At 41.7% G+C, this 19,285-nt stretch overlaps 2 protein-coding genes across 2 annotated transcripts in view; both read left to right on the plus strand.

Moving 5' to 3' along the window:
• LOC143416846 (protein NLRC3-like) overlaps window positions 1-19,285 on the plus strand; it is a 77,550-nt gene that overhangs the window by 44,597 nt on the left and 13,668 nt on the right. The gene's annotated exons all lie outside the window — the stretch shown is intronic.
• On the plus strand, window positions 9,276-17,864 carry LOC143414136 (protein NLRC3-like). Its single transcript, XM_076877858.1, has 4 exons — window positions 9,276-9,536; window positions 9,678-11,448; window positions 14,304-14,480; window positions 17,813-17,864. Exons 1-4 carry the CDS (start codon window positions 9,329-9,331, stop codon window positions 17,862-17,864), a joined length of 2,208 nt encoding a protein of 735 aa, XP_076733973.1. The 5' UTR covers window positions 9,276-9,328.

A 19,285-nucleotide genomic window follows, 5' to 3' on the forward strand; every position in this document is an offset into this window, starting at 1 on the left:
ATCCATTCATCTGAGGTCATGTTCCAGTCTCCTCCTACTAGGATGTAATCTGTGGGGTACATAACTTTAAACTCTGAAATAACATTTGTTAGATTTTCCAATAGATGTTTATTTTGACCTTCGTTATTATGTCCATAAAGATTTGTAACAATTAGAAATATACCTTCGCTCGTCAAGCTGCAGTTGACCAATGGCCCTCACTATCAGCTTTATATGTTATAATCTCCCCTGGGAACTTATTAAAACAAATCGCCACACCTCCAGATCTGTTAGATCCACGACTGAAAAGAATCTTGTCTCCCCACTGATTAGCCCAAAAGGTAACATCGGCATCCACAGAGTGAGTCTCTTGTAAAAACAGACAGTGACATTTTTGCCCCTTGCAAAATAAAAAAAGTGCCTTTCTCTTAACAATTTCCTTCAAACCCCGAACGTTTAATGAACCAAAAGAAATTTTTGAGTGAACCATAATAAGAGTATGCTAAGAAAATAACTTTTTTTTTAAAAAAGAAAAGAAAAATATATAAACATGAGTTTAAATTGTAACACTTGTCACCAACTCAGTGACTAATAACCTTTAACTTTAAGTAGAACTCTTTTGTCCCATTAATAATATTCCACTGTATACAGTCTTACATCAAGTCTTTCATTCAACGTCGATGATCCTCCGTCCTTCGATGTATCCATGAGGACCCCGGAAAAAGGCCCGTTTCCCAGCCCGTCTGGCTTGTTCAATTTGCGGCCACAGCCGCCTCCTCTCTTCCCAGTCCTCCCGCGGCAGTACCTCAGCGAAGTGGAAACCGCCGTTCTTACAGACAGCCGAATCTTTGGTGCGACGCCAAATCTCCTCTTTCACGTGTCTCAGAGCAAACAGAATGATGATATGTCGGACCTTGTTCTCAATCTTCTTCCCAACTCTATGCACCACATCCACAGATTCTTCAAGCTTTGATATCATATCAGGTGCGATCTTGCCAAGAATTCCAATAACCAGCGATCTGACACCTTCATCTCTTTTCTCTTCTAATCCTTTAATCCGGAGGCACCACCTCATTTTGTACCTTTCTTGCTCTCACACTCTCTCCTTGAGATCGTAGTTATCTTTGGTCAACTGCTCGTTTCGTCTCTCCAACTCTTTAACCTTTTGTTTACATTCTTTCACCTCCTCCGAGTTGAACTGAACCGCTTTGGCTAGGCTGGCTAGCATCGTACTAGCTTGCTTGCATTGCACACTCAGGTCAGCTAGCTGCTCGTCCACTCTTTTTTCAAGGTTTTTTCTACGTAGTCATGATCCGTTCCTTCTCTGCTGTCTTCCTTTCCATCACATGGCGATGTTGTTTCTTGTTTTTTGAGGTCGAGTTTGAATTTAGCAGGTTTAACTATACTTGGGGCAGTCATTTTACTACTTTCGAGTGGAAACAATAACGAACACAAAGTAAATTCTGGGACAAGTTCAACGAGCTCCTAATTCGTGCGACTGCTCAACTCGCCATCTTGCGCCACCGTCTCACTACTAGATGAACTTGTGACACACATCTGCAGCAGAGGCTGAGTGGCTGCTCTCACACCTGGAGCATCCAAATCGACCCACAAACACGTTGAAAGATGCAATGCCATCAATGTGGATTGTCAAGACTGAGAGACCTCTTCCCTCTGACCCCTCCCCAAACCCTCAAACCCTCCTACCCACCTCGACATACAAACTCTGTGTGGCTTCACGTGTTCTGTTGATGTTTACATGATCGAAATAACTTGAACACAAACACAAACAAACAAAGAGGAAGACCGCACCGGAAGGAAACAACTACAAGTCCCAGCATCCTCTGTGTTTAGGGAGCCGCAGTGAAAGTGAAAGCAGGAGGAGGAAGGTGGAGCTGAGGCAGGTGAGTGTTAACATGAATATGTTTCTTCTTATGACATAAAATAATTCCACGCTGTTCGTGTCTGTGGGTGAAATGTGAGGCCGGTCGGCTCCTCTGAGCGCTGGTTTCCTGTAAGTAGAGAGGAAGTGAGTTTAGCTGAGCCTCCGTTTAGTGTGAGAGAGCAGGAGGAGAGTGAGAGCTGTGCTGAGGCAGGGTGAGTGTTAACACCGCTCTGACATTACTGTGTCTCTGTGGCGGGAACAACAGGCTCCGTCAGTGGAGGCAAAAATAATCAGACTTTGGTTTTTCAAAGGAAACAACTTTATGTCGGAAGTTCCCGCACGCTCATTGGATAACGATGTGTCAATCTCAAGCTATTAGCCAATGAGCGTGCGGATTCACAGAAAGACCCGCCTTTATCACGGGACTTTAAAAACTACAATGGCGACAGAAACTCCGTGAGTGGAGTTCAGGGTGACGTTATGAAACTGTGACGTTTGAGCCACTTCCCGTTGAACGTGAAACTGATGGTTTCTGGTGTTTGGGTCTGTTTTTCTGTATTTATGCAGATAAAGTGTAAACTCAGATGAATTATACCATCAAATGTTAAAGGAAAATATCAGGATGAGTGTCTGTGAGCTGAGAAGGACGTGAAGCGAGCAGTTTATCCCAGAGCTGAAGCTGCTCTGTGTGCAGAGATGAGCTCAGATTCCTGCTGTGATTGATCAACAGTCACAGAAATGTAGACTTGTAGTTATTACTGCAGTATGGTCACAGCAGATACTGATAAACATGTATTATGAGGATGGATGATCAAGTTTCTCACTCTCTCCTTTAAATCTCAGTTTTTTCTTCTTCACAGTTTATCTGTTAATTTATTAATGAATAACACTGAAAGAGTTTCTGTTATATTTCCCCTTGAACATCAGCTTATTAGGGCGGCATTAGGAAATAGCCCCCCTCCAAAGAATGAATCAATGAATGATGATAATAATAAAATGATTAAAAAGCAGAGCTCAGAGTGGTAGAATGGTCAAACATGGATCCACGGGTGGTTCAACTGCATTTGGTGACGTGACTAAAGCAAATCTTTCAAATAATCCCACCATCAACGGGATGTTGTCTCCTTTACTACGGTTACTTTACTTGGTCACCGTGTGAATTTCTTTGAAATGAACCAAATTCTTTTATTTGTTGGTTGTTGCATATTTAACCTCTACAGTCAGGAAAGGAGGAGATGAGGCCTCAACAATGTTGGGTTGTAGCTGTGCTTCAGGTTAGAGTGAGTGTCCATGGAATAAATGTAAGTCAGTGAACTGGAAACATGACTGTGTTCAAACTTTGTTTTCCTTTTTATAATGAGTCTAATCAAAGGTGGACAGAAGTATCTCCACTGTGACTTTTCTGTGTCACCATCAGAGCTTCTGCACAGTGTTTCTGGGGCAGATAACATTGCAGCATTATGGAGACATTATGGAGACAAAAAGAAAAGCGTCTGGACTTCTTTAAGTTAAACTTAAAGAAATCCAGACGCTTTTCTTGGACTGTTGGTTTCAGTGTTGAGTCTCATTCACACACTCCCTCAGACTCTTCACACACACTGATTTGCTGACATAAACACACTCCTGTGTGCTTCACACACACACTGAGGACCATCTACAGACTGTGAGCTCCGTCTTCTTTGTCTTTGGAGCCGAACTCTGACAAAGTTAGGAACAAAACTTTCTCCAGCGTGTGAACTTTCCTCCTAGACTCAGTCTGAGCAGTCAGACCACATATTTCTAAAGCAGCACATGAAGGTGTGGCTCACACACACACAGGTGAAGGAAACAGCTGCAGTATTAAAAACTGCTTCACTGTCTACAAATATATGAACTGAATGTTTCTTTCAGGCTGTAAAAACCTTATTTATCCTCCATTACAGTCCTGCATTCAGAGCATTACTTCTGTTATATTAGTACATGTATTTTATTCTGATGAACACATGAAACTCTGAGCTGGATTGAATCCATTGAATCAGAGTCCAGGACTCAGACTAAACACACTGAATGTGTCCTGAGCTCGGCCGCTGTTCCACAGTAACTGCTGTCAGAGTCACTGTTACTGAGTTAGCTTAGCTAGCAGAGCAGCTAGCAGTTAGAGTATGAACTCTGTAAGCAGTCAGCTCGGTCCTGGACATGGTTACTGACATAAAGCTGCTCTCTGCAGCCATGTTTGACCTGCTGCTTTGTAGGACTACAGTAATGGAGGATTTGGAGGCTGAACTGGGCTCTGTGACACTTTTTGTAGTGAACTGATGAAAGCTGCGTCTCAGATGGATGTTAGTCCAACACATCAGACACGACCTCTGCAGCTCTCAGTTGATGTGCACATGAATGATTTGTGTTTCCTCTGCAGGTGAAGGTAGAAAGTGTGTGTGAGCTGATGTGAATTGAGCAGCATGGATCAGTGTGAGGACAGAGAGGAGGGAGTCCCTCCCTCTAAAAGCACTCTGTGTGGGGAACATGAGAGCCAGACCAAAGCTCAGAGGTGAGATGACCATCTCTAACTGTCCATGACTCTTCTCCATGTCACAGCTCAGCACTCACATCACTGCTCCATCATTATTCACACTCATACCTCTGTGTGTGTTGTTTTAAAGCCCAGAGCTGTGGGGCGTACCAGGCTCAGCTGGACATAACCCTGAAACTAATCCAGAACCTGGACCTGAACCCAGCTGTGTTTCCTTAAAGAGCAACATGTCGAAGGGTGTTGGTGTAAACTTTAACAAAAGACTGTTATGTGACAAAGAGTAAGTACATTATTTTTATGAGATTGTTCATCATGTCTTTAATTTAATATTTCCAGTTTTTCCTTCCTGTCTCATGAAGCTGTGACATTTATTCTTTTTCTTTTAGGATCAATAAGAGGCCAGAATCTCCTGGACCTGAACCCAGCTGTGTTTCCTTAAAGAGCAACGTGTCGAAGGGTGTTGGTGCTGACTTTAAAGGATGTTCTTCTGCTGCTGAGAGGTAATGTGTGTCTAGATGTTGTTCCTGACTCTGTATTTTTGAATAAATCCTCATGTTTAATATCAGCTCAGCTCTTTTTCACACATTTCTATGTTGGTATGTGAAGCGGTGTGTGTTGGAGTGTTTCCACAAACACAGCAGTCAGAGTGGAAAGAGTGGATGTTGTAGGAGGTGTTTGTGTAGTGAAGAGGCTGAGTGTCTGTAGGACTCCAGCTGCTCCAGCAGGTGTCTCCTTTGTGCTTTGCTTCAAACACAGTGTAGGGAGGAGCTTCCACTCAGGTGTTTCAGGTGTTGCTGGATGGAGGAGGACAAATAGTTTTTCCCTTCAGTGACACTTCAGCAGCTCAATGTTCTGGGAGATGTTTGTCTTTATGAAGGTTTATGGATTCTTGTTCTTACTTTGGTTAAACTGAGCAATACATTTTCCATCTAACATTTAAAGTAAATTTCCAGGTGAATAAAAGATCTGCAGCTGCAGCCTCTGTGATGTTTCACAGTCTGAAAGTAACAAATTCAACCAGAGTTCAAACAAAGGCTTAATATACGTGTGTGTTTGATATAATGCCAACAAGTACAAACAGGTGTTCTTACAGGTCTTAATCACAGAGCTCTGATAAGTCTGGTGACTTTCACACTCAGCACTTTTGCTGCCTTTTATTTTAAATTGGCCTTTTTAAAGCCCTTCAAAGTCTCCCACATTCATACAGAGCTTTTAACACCAAACTCCTTTACAGTCCTTCTCCTCTCACACACGATCACACGACTGATTTGTCTGCAGCAGCTGTGTTACTGCTAGTATTTTATTATGTGTGTAATCTCCAAATATTGTTCCTGTGGTTTAGTTTGACTTCCTTCTGCAAACTCAGCTGCTCTGTTGCTGATACACGTCTCCATGAATATGATTGATCAGATGCTGTCAACACCATGTGTTTCATGTGAGCGCTCAGCTGAAACCCTGGGTTGACTTATCGAGTTAATAACAAGCTTCACGTGACTGTGAATGCTAAAGTGAATCAGATAAAGGAAAGAGACCCTGCTAATGTTGGACTCACTTCTTAGTGTAGATCCCAGGAGGAAGTTCAACATAGCCATTCTTTGTGCTAGCTCGACCAAACCTGAGACCACAGTGAAGGATAATGATCATCATCTGTCTCTGTCAAGGACATTTAAAATCCACAAATAACAAAAATAATTATATTTGATCATTAAAAATATGTTTTCAATTAAAAAAGCATGAGCACACTGGTGGATTACAGAAACATGAAAACTCGTTAACAGTAAAGTTAATTTAGGCGTAAACAAAGTGTCAAACATACTTAAGTAGAAGGACTGATGTTTGTATTAAAATACCCTGTTAAAGCTGAAATACTGATTCAACTTCTTTACTCAAGTAAAGGTAAAAGAGTCCAGGCTCTGAAATGTACTCACAGTATTACAGTAAAAACTCCATCTTTGAAGGAAATTTCTGCCAGTTTTTGTGCAAAGTTCCCTGAATTTCTACCTCCAACATTAATATGAGAAAATTATCTGAACTTTTATTCTAATGAATTTAATCAGCTTGAACATTTTGTAGCACAAAAGTAGAAAAAACTCAAAGGGAATCAAAAATAGCTCCGTTTGCTGTTGCCTGCATTGTAGATGGGCAGCTTTGCCTCAACACCTAAACAGGAAAATGAGTTTAGTCAAGTATTAAAGTGGGATTGAAGAGGTGAGGAAACCAGAGATCAGGTGTTGTGGTGCAGCATGGTCACAAGAATCATTTAGAAATGGGTCAAAATATTTTCTCTTCTAGATTTTTTGGACAGTCTGATGTGCGGCTGCTCTGAGGTTTACTGCTCTCTGTGTGCTTAGAAAACTGTGAGGTACAAGTAGATTTGACACAAGTTATAATGGCTGATTTCCATATAACGGTGGAATACAGGGACTTAATCGTTAAGTAAGAAGAAAGTTTGAAGCCTAATCTTGAAAGTAGAGATAGTGTCTGTCTCCTGAATCCAAACTGGAAGCTGGTTCCACAGAAGAGGGGCCTGAAAACTGAAGGCTCTGCCTCCCATTCTACTTTTAAATACTCTAGGAACAACAAGTAGGCCTGCAGAGCGAGAGCGAAGTGCTCTAATAGGGTGATATGGTACTACAAGGTCATTAAGATAAGATGGGGCCTGATTATTTAAGACCTTGAATGTGAGGAGCAGGATTTTGAATTCTGGATTTAACAGAAAGCCAATGAAGGGAAGCCAAAACAGGAGAAATCTGCTCTCTCTTTCTAGTCCCTGTCAGGACTCTTGCTGCAGCATTTTGGATCAGCTGAAGGCTTTTCAGGGAGTTTTTTGGACTTCCTGATAATAATGAATTACAGTCGTCCAGCCTGGAAGTAATAAATGCATGAACTAGTTTTTCAGCGTCACTCTGAGACAGGATATTTCTAACTTTAGAGATGTTGCACAAATGGAAGAACGCAGTCTTACATATTTGTTTAATATGTGCGTTGAAGGACATGTCCTGGTCAAAAATGACTCCAAGGTTCCTCACCGCGTTACTGGAGGCCACACTGCCCCTCTGATTGTCTCCCCAACTACTCTTTCAAGGATTGTCAGGTTGGAGATCGGCCTATAATTAGCTAAGACAGCTGGGTCTAGGGATGCTTTTTAAGTAAAGGTTTAACTACAGCCAGCTAGGGATGGGTACCGTTTAGATTTGAAAACCTGCTAAATCAGAATCAGTTGCTGATGATGGCTTTTTTCTTTTACATTAATCACGTATAATCTTAACTCAAAGTGAACATAGACTTGATTGAAGTAACTCAGATCAGCCAATTCAAAATGCTAATTCAATCAACTCTGAGTTCATGGCTAGACTCAGTTTGTTGGCCCTGCACCTTAAAACTATTTCCTGTTTGTCCCTCATGTTTTTTGGATATTGTTTTCACATCTTATGTCACGGCTAGCGGGGCGAGCCATGTTGAATTTAATAAAGGACCCAAGATGCCGACACTGCTGTGAAGTGAGTGACCTTTATTGAAACGGTGAAGTGCAGTGGAGATGGCCTGTGCAGAAGCTAAGATAACCTCTACTGAAAAACTAAAAAACTAACCTGAAACCTTAAACGGAGACACGGGGAGACAACACAGACGAACCAGCAACAAGTAGGAGAAAACAAAGGGCTCATATACACAAAAGAGCCATCAGGGAATGAGAAAAGGGAGACACAGCAGGATTCATTGGACATAACCAGACAAGGGGAAGCAAAAGTAGACACACTAACATAGGACATGGCACTGTCAAAATAAAACAGGAAGTGAACACAGAGACACAATACTAACACAGTACAGAGGGAACACAGAAACCAAAACCTCAGAACTAGAAAATCTTAATCAGAATGAAATTGTAACAAAAGACAATAACAATCAAAACAAAACCACTGAGTCCACAGACTCGGGACATACATCGGCTCAAACTGTGGTCATCAATATTTTGTACTTGTAAATCAGACTGTGTAGTTGTGAACTGAGTTTTGTAACATTGTAAAACAAAATATCTGGAAAGTTTATGTTTTTGCGTTCATTGGTTTGTGAGTGTAAAAATGTAAAAAATGTAAAAATGTAAGAAACATTAGAACTACTTTTGCTGACACAAAGTTTGGCGAGCACTGCAAGTTGTCCCTTTAAACCAGTCACTGATATAAAGAGAGCACCTTGTTCCAGGGCATCTGAGCATGGAGGGAAAGCTTTATGCAGGAGATGGTAAGAGCTGTTGGGACTAAAGAAACTGAGCAGAAAACTACAGACATCTGGAAACTGAGTTGTTAATTCTCAGTGGGATCAGCAGGACTAGCAAAGCTCCACCATGACAGTCATCTGATTGACTGAACCCATCCAAACATCACTTCATGGACCTTTAGCTTGTGTCTGTGTGTGGACAGACATAACATGAGCTAATTATTCATTACTCCTCCACAGAGTGGACCAGCAGAGAGCAGAGGTTTCCACTGGTCAGTCTGCACAGCAACATCAAACACACCTGGACTCTGTGGTTATGGTTTGTAGTACTACGTTTACATTTGTTCTTTTCAGTCACCTCTATGCTGCACTTTGTGGACCAGAGGATTGTCAGTGTGTCCAACATAAATCAGAGTTTGGGCTCCATGATGTCAGTCAGATTGGGGTGACTGTAGCTCAGCAGGGGAGCAGGTCAGCTACTAGTCAGAAGGTTTGTGAATCAAACCCTGGCTGGCAAATGTACTGGGTAACGTACTAAACCCAAGCTGCCCTCTGATGCATCCATCAGAGTGTGAAAGAAAGTATTTAAGCATAGAACAATGTGCTTGGTTGAATGAGGCATGTTGTATAAAATGCTTTGTGTGCACAGAGTATCAAAGAGAGCTATATAAGAACCAGTCCATTTACCACTGGGTAATTCATATAGTCTTCTTTTCCAGCGGCTGGAGGACAACATCACCATGTTTGTGAAGAACGAGCTGAAGAAGATCCAGAAGCTTCTGAGTCCAGATCACCCAGAAACTTTAAAGAGCCAGATGGAGGATGAGGAGATGTTTGAAGGTGAGGATGAAGATGAAAGAAAGAGCTGCAGAGAAGCATTTCTGAAGATCACACTCCACTTCTTGAGGAGACTTAAGCAGCATGAGATGGCTGACCATCTGCAGAGCAGTAAGAGAATTTCTCTAAAGACTGAATATTGATCTTTCCTAATAGCTCAAGAAATGGACCAATAGACATTCATCCTTTCAGGGTACTGAAAGGCTATGATATTTATTATATAATATTTTTTTCTGAAATTCTTACCTTCAGAAATATTTGCTCCACTCTGTAAACGTGAACTTAAAGCCCAACTGAAGAAGAAGTTCCAGTGTGTGTTTGAGGGGATCGCTAAAGCAGGAAGCCCAACCCTCCTGAACCAGATCTACACAGAGCTCTACATCACAGAGGGAGGGACTGCAGAGGTCAATGATGAACATGAGGTCAGACAGATTGAAACAGCATCCAGGAAACCAGACAGACCAGAAACAACAATCAGACAAGAAGACATCTTTAAAGCCTCACCTGGAAGAGACGAACCAATCAGAACAGTGCTGACAAAGGGAGTGGCTGGCATTGGGAAAACAGTCTTAACACAGAAATACAGCCTGGACTGGGCTGAAGACAAAGCCAACCAGGACATCCAGTTCATATTTCCATTCACTTTCAGAGAGCTGAATGTGCTGAAAGAGGAAAAGTTCAGCTTGGTGGAACTTGTTCATCACTTCTTTAATCAAACTAACGAATCAGGAATCTGCAGGCTTGAAGACTTCCAGGTTGTGTTCATACTTGATGGTCTGGATGAGTGTCGACTTAATTTGGACTTCAAGAAAACTAAAATCCTGACTGAAACAAGAAAGTCCACCTCATTGGATGAGCTGCTGACAAACCTCATCAGAGGGAACCTGCTCCCTTCTGCTCGCCTTTGGATAACAACACGACCTGCAGCAGCCAATCAGATCCCTCCTCAGTGTGTCGACATGGTGACAGAGGTCAGAGGGTTCACTGACCCACAGAAGGAGGAGTACTTCAGGAAGAGATTCAGAGATGAGGAGCAGGCCAGCAGGATCATCTCCCACATCAAGAAAGCTCGAAGCCTCCACATCATGTGTCACATCCCAGTCTTCTGCTGGATCACTGCTACAGTTCTGGAGGATGTGCTGGAAACCAGAGAGGGAGCAGAGCTGCCCAACACCCTGACTGAGATGTACATCCACTTCCTGGTGGTTCAGGCCAAAGTGAAGAGGATCAAATATGATGGAGGAGCTGAGACAGATCCACACTGGAGTCCAGAGAGCAGGAAGATGATTGAGTCACTGGGAAAACTGGCTTTTGATCAGCTGCAGAAAGGAAACCTGATCTTCTATGAACCAGACCTGACAGAGTGTGGCATCGATATCAGAGCAGCCTCAGTGTACTCAGGAGTGTTCACACAGATCTTTAAAGAGGAGAAACAACTGTACCAGAACAAGGTGTTCTGCTTTGTTCATCTCAGTGTTCAGGAGTTTCTGGCTGCTCTTCATGTCCACCTGACCTTCATCAACTCTGGACTCAATCTGCTGGAAGAACAACAAACAAGCTCTGAGACAGAGAAATACTTCTACCAGTGTGCTGTGGACAAGGCCTTACAGAGCCCCAATGGACACCTGGACTTGTTCCTTCGTTTTCTCTTGGGTCTGAAGACTAATCAAACTCGTTTGCAAGGCCTCATGACACAAACAGGAAGTAGCTCAAAGACCAATCAAAAAGCAGTTCAGTACATCAAGAAGAAGCTCAGTAAGAATCTGTCTGCAGAGAAAAGCATCAATCTGTTTCACTGTCTGAATGAACTGAATGATCGTTCTCTACTGGAGGAGATCCAACAGTCCCTGAGTTCAGGACGTCTCTCCACAGATAAACTGTCTCCTGCTCAGTGGTCAGCTCTGGTCTTCATCTTACTGTCATCAGAAAAAGATCTGGATGTGTTTGACCTGAATAAATACTCTGCTTCAGAGGAGGCTCTTCTGAGGCTGCTGCCAGTGGTCAAAGCCTCTAAAAAAGCTCTGTAAGTTATAAAGTTTTTATTATTTAATTTGGTTGGTATGTTATGAAAAACACACTGCCATGAACTTCTGTTTTGTTTTTGTCAAAATCACTGTAGTATAATCACTGTACCTTTATATACATGCGACTTAATGCTGCTGCCCTCTTGTGGCTAAAGTGTAATTATGTTCTTGTTATTAGGGAGGATTTGAGAGTAAGGCTACGTTCACACTGCAGGCGAAAGCGCATCAAATCCGATTTTTTTGACCCTATGCGACCCATATCCGATCATGCTATGACAGTGTGAACGGCGTAAATCCGATATTTTCAAATCCGACCTGGGTCACTTTCGTATGTGGTACTGAATCCGATACATATCCGATGTTTTAGAAAGCGACTGCTGTTTGAACGGTCATGTCGCATTAAATCCGTCTTTTACGTCACCAACACAAGACAGATGCCAATTATCAGCGCCCGATAAGACATCGCGAACGCTTCCTTCCCGTGTAGATGTCAGTGAAACTGTTGGGAAGACCGCGTTGGAGAAACGTGAACATTTTATTTGTACTGTATAATCTGCAGATTCTGACAGAAATCCTTTGAAGCACCGCTCCTCTAAAACAGCAATAAGGATCATTATTAGGTTATCTACATTATTATGTAAATAACAAAATAACTTAAAGCAAAAATTGGGAAACGTAAAGTCCGAAGTCTTTATATTAAGGGTCATCTGTCAAACAATATTGTTGCTCTGGGTCTAAACAGAGCACGTTGTGTGTGACATCTTCTTTTGCGCATGCGGGCCGCTTTGAGCGTTCACACTAGAGCGCGTTTGCTGTCGCATTTTATTTGTAGTGTGAACGAGCAGATAAAAAAATCGGATTTGATCAAAAAATCGGAATTGAGCATTAAGACCTGCAGAGTGAACGTAGCCTAACATGCCAAGTGAGTCAGCACCTTCGCTTTAGCTTAAAAAATCCAAATTCTTACGTCATCAGTTATAGTTGCATGTATTCATTATCATAATTTAACCTTTAATATTGATGTCTTAAATTTATTTTGATTAAACTAGCAATAATTTTATGGTTGTATTAAATAAATACATCACTAATGAATTATTTATTTCAGTGATTAATTAAAAATGTATATAATTAATTAAAAAAATATATTGATAATTAATTATCAGTTAATTTCATTTAAAATAATTCATTATGTATTTATGTACAATTCAAATTAGTTAATTTGTGTGTCACCAAATACACTTTAATATTTTCTAGACAAGAATGTAGTGGCACAATCTTTAACCTCTTTTGGCTCCAAACAGAAGTGACAGACTTGAGCAGGGTTCATTTAAAGGCTGACAGAAGTGGAGTGGTGACGGGGAGATGTTTGACAGGACAGTGTTTCAGCCTCCACAGGTTCATGTTGTGCTCCATCAGTCAGTGAAGATGAAGTCAGTGCTGATGAGGCTGTAGAGTGTGTGAGGGATGTGAATGAGGATGATGAAGATCTGATGATAGCAGATAAAAACAGGCTGCAGAGACTTTGAGCCATACAGGGCACACAGTGTGTGTACAGAACAGCTGAAATCATTATGGAGGCCTCACTGGAATATGGAAGCATCACAGTACAGCTTCAGTGAAGCTTTAAAGTCTCTGATATGAGATGAGAAATGAAGCAGCCAGAGCTTTTTCATGAGTGGAAATCCACTGTGACTGTGAGCTGCTGCTACAGCCTCCAGATTAGCCAGCAGCTCATCCTGCTCAACATTTCCTCACCAACTTTAATGGAAGTGTGATGTTTTCAGCTGGAGTGATGGTCAGGGTGGCCTCCCTCTCCTCTTCTTCTCCTCTTCCTCTTTCATTTGTAAAGCCACTTCTGCTGCTTTCATTCATTTGGAAGTCCTGTAGCTGAGTTTGGGAGAGACTAACAGCCTCGGCAGCAGAGGGGAGAAAGGCTGTAACACCACCACTTTACTCTGTTCTACCTGTCACATCATTTTATCAGGAAACAAATATCATGTTTTTACTATGTTTGTCTTGAAGATGTAAGAAGATCACATGGTGCTTTTTATTATTGTGTTGGTTTGTTTCCTGTCTCTTGGATGGAGCCCAGCTGTGCGTGGCCCCTGGGCCTGTGGTCAGAGTGTGTGCTGGATAATCCGGCCCAGGATGAGGCCAAACTGACAAGGGATGAAATGTCTGTCACATAATTGAGCTTAGTGTAGTTTCATTTCTGCACAATTTAAAAACAACCAAAACTTTGTTCTGTCTTTTCTATGTTATACTGTAGACTTTCTTTGATACTGTGTCCAAAAGGAGCAGCTTTTACTTTGAAGGGGAGGCGTCTCTGTTTCCTCTTCAGGTTGGATGATGGAAGCAAATGAGTGTGTGATGTTCTTTCAGTGTTGCACTTTGTAGACGCTCCCTGAGCACTGGTCTCACAGCCAGCTGCACATAGAGACCAGTGTTGTTAGTCCAGGTCAGAAGATGACTTGTTGGAATGAAAATGAGCTTGTAGTTTGTCTGCTTTAATAATGTGACTGGAAAAAGGTGTTGGACTTCAAATATGTCCATTTCTTTCACACTTCACCTTTAAAAGTGAAGCCTTGTGGTTCCTGGAAGGAAAAACACGACTTTTTCAAGTCTTTGTCCTGTTTTTATGAGAAATGTACGACTTTAATGTGAAACATTCAGAGTTTTTTCTCTTGTTGTGTTTGTTTGAAGCTGCTTCCTGTTGGCTTCAGCTGTTTGGAGTTTCCATTTTCTAAACTTCTACATTCTGAACCTTCTTCAGCTCTGAACAGATGATGAAACACTGAATGATTTCAAGCTCACACTTTGTCTAATAAACTTACATCTTTCATTCTTTATACAGATTGAGGGGCTGTGGTTTGTCAGAGATCAGCTGTGATTATCTGGCAGCAGCGCTGAAGTCCAACCCCTCCCATCTGAGACAGCTGGACCTGAGCTCCAACAACAAGCTGCAGGATTCAGGAGTGAAGCATCTGTGTGGTTTCCTGGAGAGTCCAGGATGTGGACTTGAAACTCTGAGGTCAGTCAGCATGTTTTAGTTGTGCTGAGATGAATATGATGTGAAAGTTGTGCTGACACTAAACTGCAGACATCAGGCTGATATTATACTGATCCACACTGAGGATCTTCATGGTAAAGTCTGTTTTCTTCTTCTCTGGTTTAGTCCATTGACTGCAGCAGAACAATGTTCACATTTCAAACCTTCAAAGAAGAAGAAAAATCCTCCACTGGATAATTCACTGTGAAACTCTCCAACTCTTCATTCCACCTTAAAGTCTGTCTGACACTGAAATCCAAAGCAAAATGTGCGTTTGCTTTACAGACAGCAGTCCAACACAAACATACACACATCATCCAAAACACAGTCCAACATCCAAATCTCCTCCACTGCCAGCATGAATGATGGGAAAGAGAAGGAGGAACACTCTGACATTCAGGGTTAGAATGAGTTTCATGAAGCAGACTGTGAAGATCAAAGCTGCATTAGAAAGCTTACATGAATGAATGAGTGGACAGAAGTGGACAGAGATCATCTGAAGCACTTCAAAGGCTTTAAATCAGCACATTTCTCTTCATTCTTTATCAACTCTGTTAGTTTCTCTCAGTTTTCTGTGGAATGAAGCTAACAGCAGGCTAATAAGATGCTGACCAATAGGTTTCTATTAAAGGTTGTAATTTGTATATGAAAAAGTGCTTTGGCTCAGCAGGGATCAGCTTACAGGTAGAATACAGCTGCTGGATGGGATTAGCATGTCATAGCTATCTACCAAACTGCTAACTGGGGGATTTCAGGCCATCTATGGATCATTTTTGCTAACTGTTTATTCAGCTTAGGCTCACAGGGCTGCAGCCTGTGCCCTAGCTGTCATAGGGCAAGAGGCGTGGTCCACCTGCACAGGTGAGCAGTCCATCACAGGGCCAACAGAGAGAGACAGAGAAGCACTCTCTCACATCCACACCTACAGCCAATTTAGAAGCACCAATGAACCTAAGCAGCATTTCATTGGACTGTGGGAGAACATCCAACCTCCACAGAAAGGCCAACAAGCTTCAACCTACAACCTTCTTGCTTTAAGGCACTAGTGCGAACCACTTTTCCCCATTTCAGCCCAAATCCTGCATCTTCCTGTTTCTGACTCCAGGCCAGCTCCACTAACACTTTCTCATCAGACACTGCCACCTAGTGGAGGAAGTCTTAGTCCCATTTGAAGCTTCAGATTACAGTTAGTTCCTTTACAAAGAGGTGGAGGTGGTGGGGCCACAGCACCATCATCACTGAGTGCCATAGGACACTTAACCTTTGTTTCCATATGCTGGGAACTTCCTGTTGTTCCAAGGAGGACTGGAAAATGTGTGAAAACCTCCCAGTCAGTTCCTCACAGCACACTTCAATCATTTCCCTCCCACAGCATCAGGACCAGGGCTTTTTCTCTCTTTGGTCCCACTAAGAGATTTCCACACAAACACCTCATCAGTGGGACTCTCAGAGCTACCAGCCCTTTGCTACAATCACAAAGCTCTTCATTGAAATCAATGATATCAAAGCTGGAATCAAATGAGTCCAAGTCTTCTGCTGATTCAGCATCACATTCATCTTTGCTCCTTGTTCTGCATCCCCACCATGGACTTCATTCCTTTCCAAGCCAGCCTTGAGTGTCCTTTATTCAGCTCATCCTCTGCTTTACTTTTACACCTGATTTTAGCTGCTTTATCTCTCTTTCAACAAGTTTCTGTGCCTCAATCTTTTTCTTCTCTCCCTCATAACAAGACAGCTTCTTCTGCCTGAGAACATGTTGGAGTGATTTACTAATCCAGGGCTGCTTATTGGGAAAATACTTCCTGTTTCCAAAGTAATCCCCATTTTTCCCAGAAAGAAATGCAAGTAGAAATCGATGATCTAAGTGAGAACATGAGCCTTTAACAATAGCAGCAAAATATCTCTCCAATCTCAATACTCCCTCTCTCGACCTCTGGAACACCAGAGGTCACAATACATTGTGTTGGGTCACTCCTCGGCCCACTCAGCTGCTTCCATGTCCATCCATGGCATCATGGACATCGGGGTCACCACTCCCGCTCTGACCCTCTCTAGCCGTCCTCTGGCTCAGCAAATCAGACAACCTCATGTCATCTAAGTGGTCCAGTAATAAACACCAGCTCCCCCTCGAGAACACTCCATGCGTAAGATTAGGTTTTTTCTGCGTCCCTCTCTTGTGGTCCATCATGCCTCGGGCCTCCAGGATCCTCACCCCCCTGTGGTCGCCGAGATCTTCTGTAAAGCAAACCAAACACCTTTTCCTGCACCTCCCTAACTTATCATCTTTGGGACTCTTTAATCAAAAGCCTGATCCTAATTATCTTCTTGACTTATTGACTTGTATTTATATATATTCTTCAACGTTACTCATCATTTTAAAACTCTTAAAATGCTGCTTTCACGTCCCTGCATGCGTTTCCTGTCGCTTGCCTTATCTAATCATCAACATCCTGTACACAGAACTCTCGCTGCTGCAAGGCCTCCACTCTGACCTAGAATCTCCTTTCACAAGAAAATCATTATAAGCGCCTATTCTACTAAAAGATCCAAAAAAAAAAACAACCACTTTAATCAATTAAGTTTAAACATATAAGCAATTACTCCTGCATACATTTTATCACAGCTAAACGCTGCCTTGAAACAACTCCTGTGTGTTAACACTAACTTCATTTTAAAACTCACATTTCCTATGTTATAGCCTGTTTTTGGTATAGCCTTTTTATTTCATCTTGCTCCTTTGATGTAACAATACCTTCTCATTCTAGTTTATCAAACTTAACCAAAATATATGCTTTCCTTCCTTTGGTCCTTCTCTAAAGCAAGAAACTCCTATTCAGTTCCTCTTTTCTGTCACTTGTTACAGGGCCAGCTCAAGTTCAGTTAAACGCTAAATTAATTTGAGGCCTTTTGCCTGGAATCAATACTGTCATGTGTGTTTATGGACTCTATATGTCTGTAAGCGTGTGCAATCCTTCAATAACTCATATCATCCTCACAGTAGATTGGCTAATCATAGCGCTAGCCAAAGGCTCGTGACCCACAAGAGACGAATTGAGCCACAACTCCCTTAAAGGCACAAAATGCAATATGTGTATAAAAAATCATTTCTACGTATAAGCTCTCCCCTTTATCCTAAAAATAAATCTATGTAATATCTGTATGTGTGTCTTCTATTCATTGATGTAATTGTCAGTTATTTTCTCTCTTTATTTTACCTTCTTTTTGTTTACCTCTTTGTTTGTGACGTGGACATCCCTAAACCATCCTGAGTTCCGGCTTCAATTTCAACCCAATTGTACCCTCTATTCTCGCAGTCGAACTCGTCTGGGCTTCACCTTCCCACTGGCCCCTGTGCCCTTCTCTTAGTGTCCTTTGTTGTCTTGTGATCCCCAGCAAACACAGTCTGTTTCTTCTCTGTTTCTTCTCCGTTGCTCTTTTCAGTATTTTCCTTTTAGATTAAATCCCAGCCTGGCAAAATATCCCATTCAGTGTCTTTAAACAGTTATGTCACACTGTTCTTACCAGCCTGCAGTTCACCGTGCATTTTCCATCACGTGCTTTTCTTCCATGCTGCTGCTGGTATCGTCAGTGTAGTTTCAGTTGCACTGTCTTTTGCCTGCTGTTAATTCTTGAAGTCCACGATGTTCTGTCGGTCTTCATCAGGAGATTAACTGTCCTATGAGCTTCTTCTCAGGATCGGGACAAGTGGGAGGTCAAGCTGTAAAATTTTAAGCCAAAATCTGGCCTGTTTTCCTCCCAATTCTGTTAATCAATGGTTTTGTACTCAAGATTCTAGGTTGAAAGAAGTCCACCTGTATTGACACACTAAAGCATACAATTAATATCCTTTTCATTTCTTTTCTTAAAACCTCCATTTGCTTCATCTGCCTGGAGTTTAACTCGTATGTTTCTCTCTCTGTGTGCTCACTTGTCACAGTCAGTTCCTTTTATGGGCATGCAAAGTTCCTGTCACACACACCATTTCCTGTCAACCTTGCAGCTGCTCAGAACCATATTTTCTGTTTCTATCTCTCCTGTTTTGTTTTTTTTACAGGCTAATAAAACTCTTGTTTTACTAAGTCTTGATCTAAAACAATTCACCCTTATTTCACGCACACACTTCTAAATATACTAAATTCTTTGCGTTTGTCAGATCGTCTCACACACACACCGCCTTTTCTCTCACACTTCCACTTCTGCACTCACTCTACTATCAACTTTCATAGTGTTATTATTATTTATTATTTTGTACAAATCACACCCAATCACTCAAAACCTGCTACTCACAGCATTCACACACTTAAACTGTGACAAGAGTTGAGGAATATACTCACAACACGCTTTCCTAAGAGTATTTCAGACATGCCTTTCATAATCAGAAAGAGCAAGTCAAAGAAAACAATTGAAACCTCTATTAATTCTCACAGCACACACATAGAATAGAAAAAATAAAACACACCAGCATTTATTGCTGATGAGAGGTTACTCCTAAAAGTAATATGTTAGTCTTAAATATATACAGTGCACTCACTATATTTATATATCAAAACTCAGTCAATTACTATACATTCACTACGGCAACTCAAAACTTTATTTATAGCCCTCTAATGAACATAAATGGCGTCTTAAACACACACTCAACAATGTTTGCAGCAGTATTTGTAAAACCAACTGTGGTTTAAACAGTTCACTGCTGACTAATTTGCATTTTCACACTCACACACACACACAGTCTAAAAATAGCTCCAGCACTGCCTCAGACTCCTTTCACACAGAGATCTCTTATT

This window comes from Maylandia zebra, linkage group LG3, assembly GCF_041146795.1.
Source record: "Maylandia zebra isolate NMK-2024a linkage group LG3, Mzebra_GT3a, whole genome shotgun sequence".
In the NCBI taxonomy this organism is placed as follows: domain Eukaryota; kingdom Metazoa; phylum Chordata; class Actinopteri; order Cichliformes; family Cichlidae; genus Maylandia; species Maylandia zebra.

Coding starts and splice junctions, on each gene's coding strand:
- LOC143414136 (XM_076877858.1), top strand. CDS start 9,329: ATGTTTGTGAAGAACGAGCTGAAGAAGATCCAGAAGCTTCTGAGTCCA. Junction 11,449..14,303: donor AAAGCCTCTAAAAAAGCTCT/GTAAGTTATAAA, acceptor TTCTTTATACAG/ATTGAGGGGCTGTGGTTTGT. Junction 14,481..17,812: donor TGTGGACTTGAAACTCTGAG/GTCAGTCAGCAT, acceptor CTATTCTCGCAG/TCGAACTCGTCTGGGCTTCA.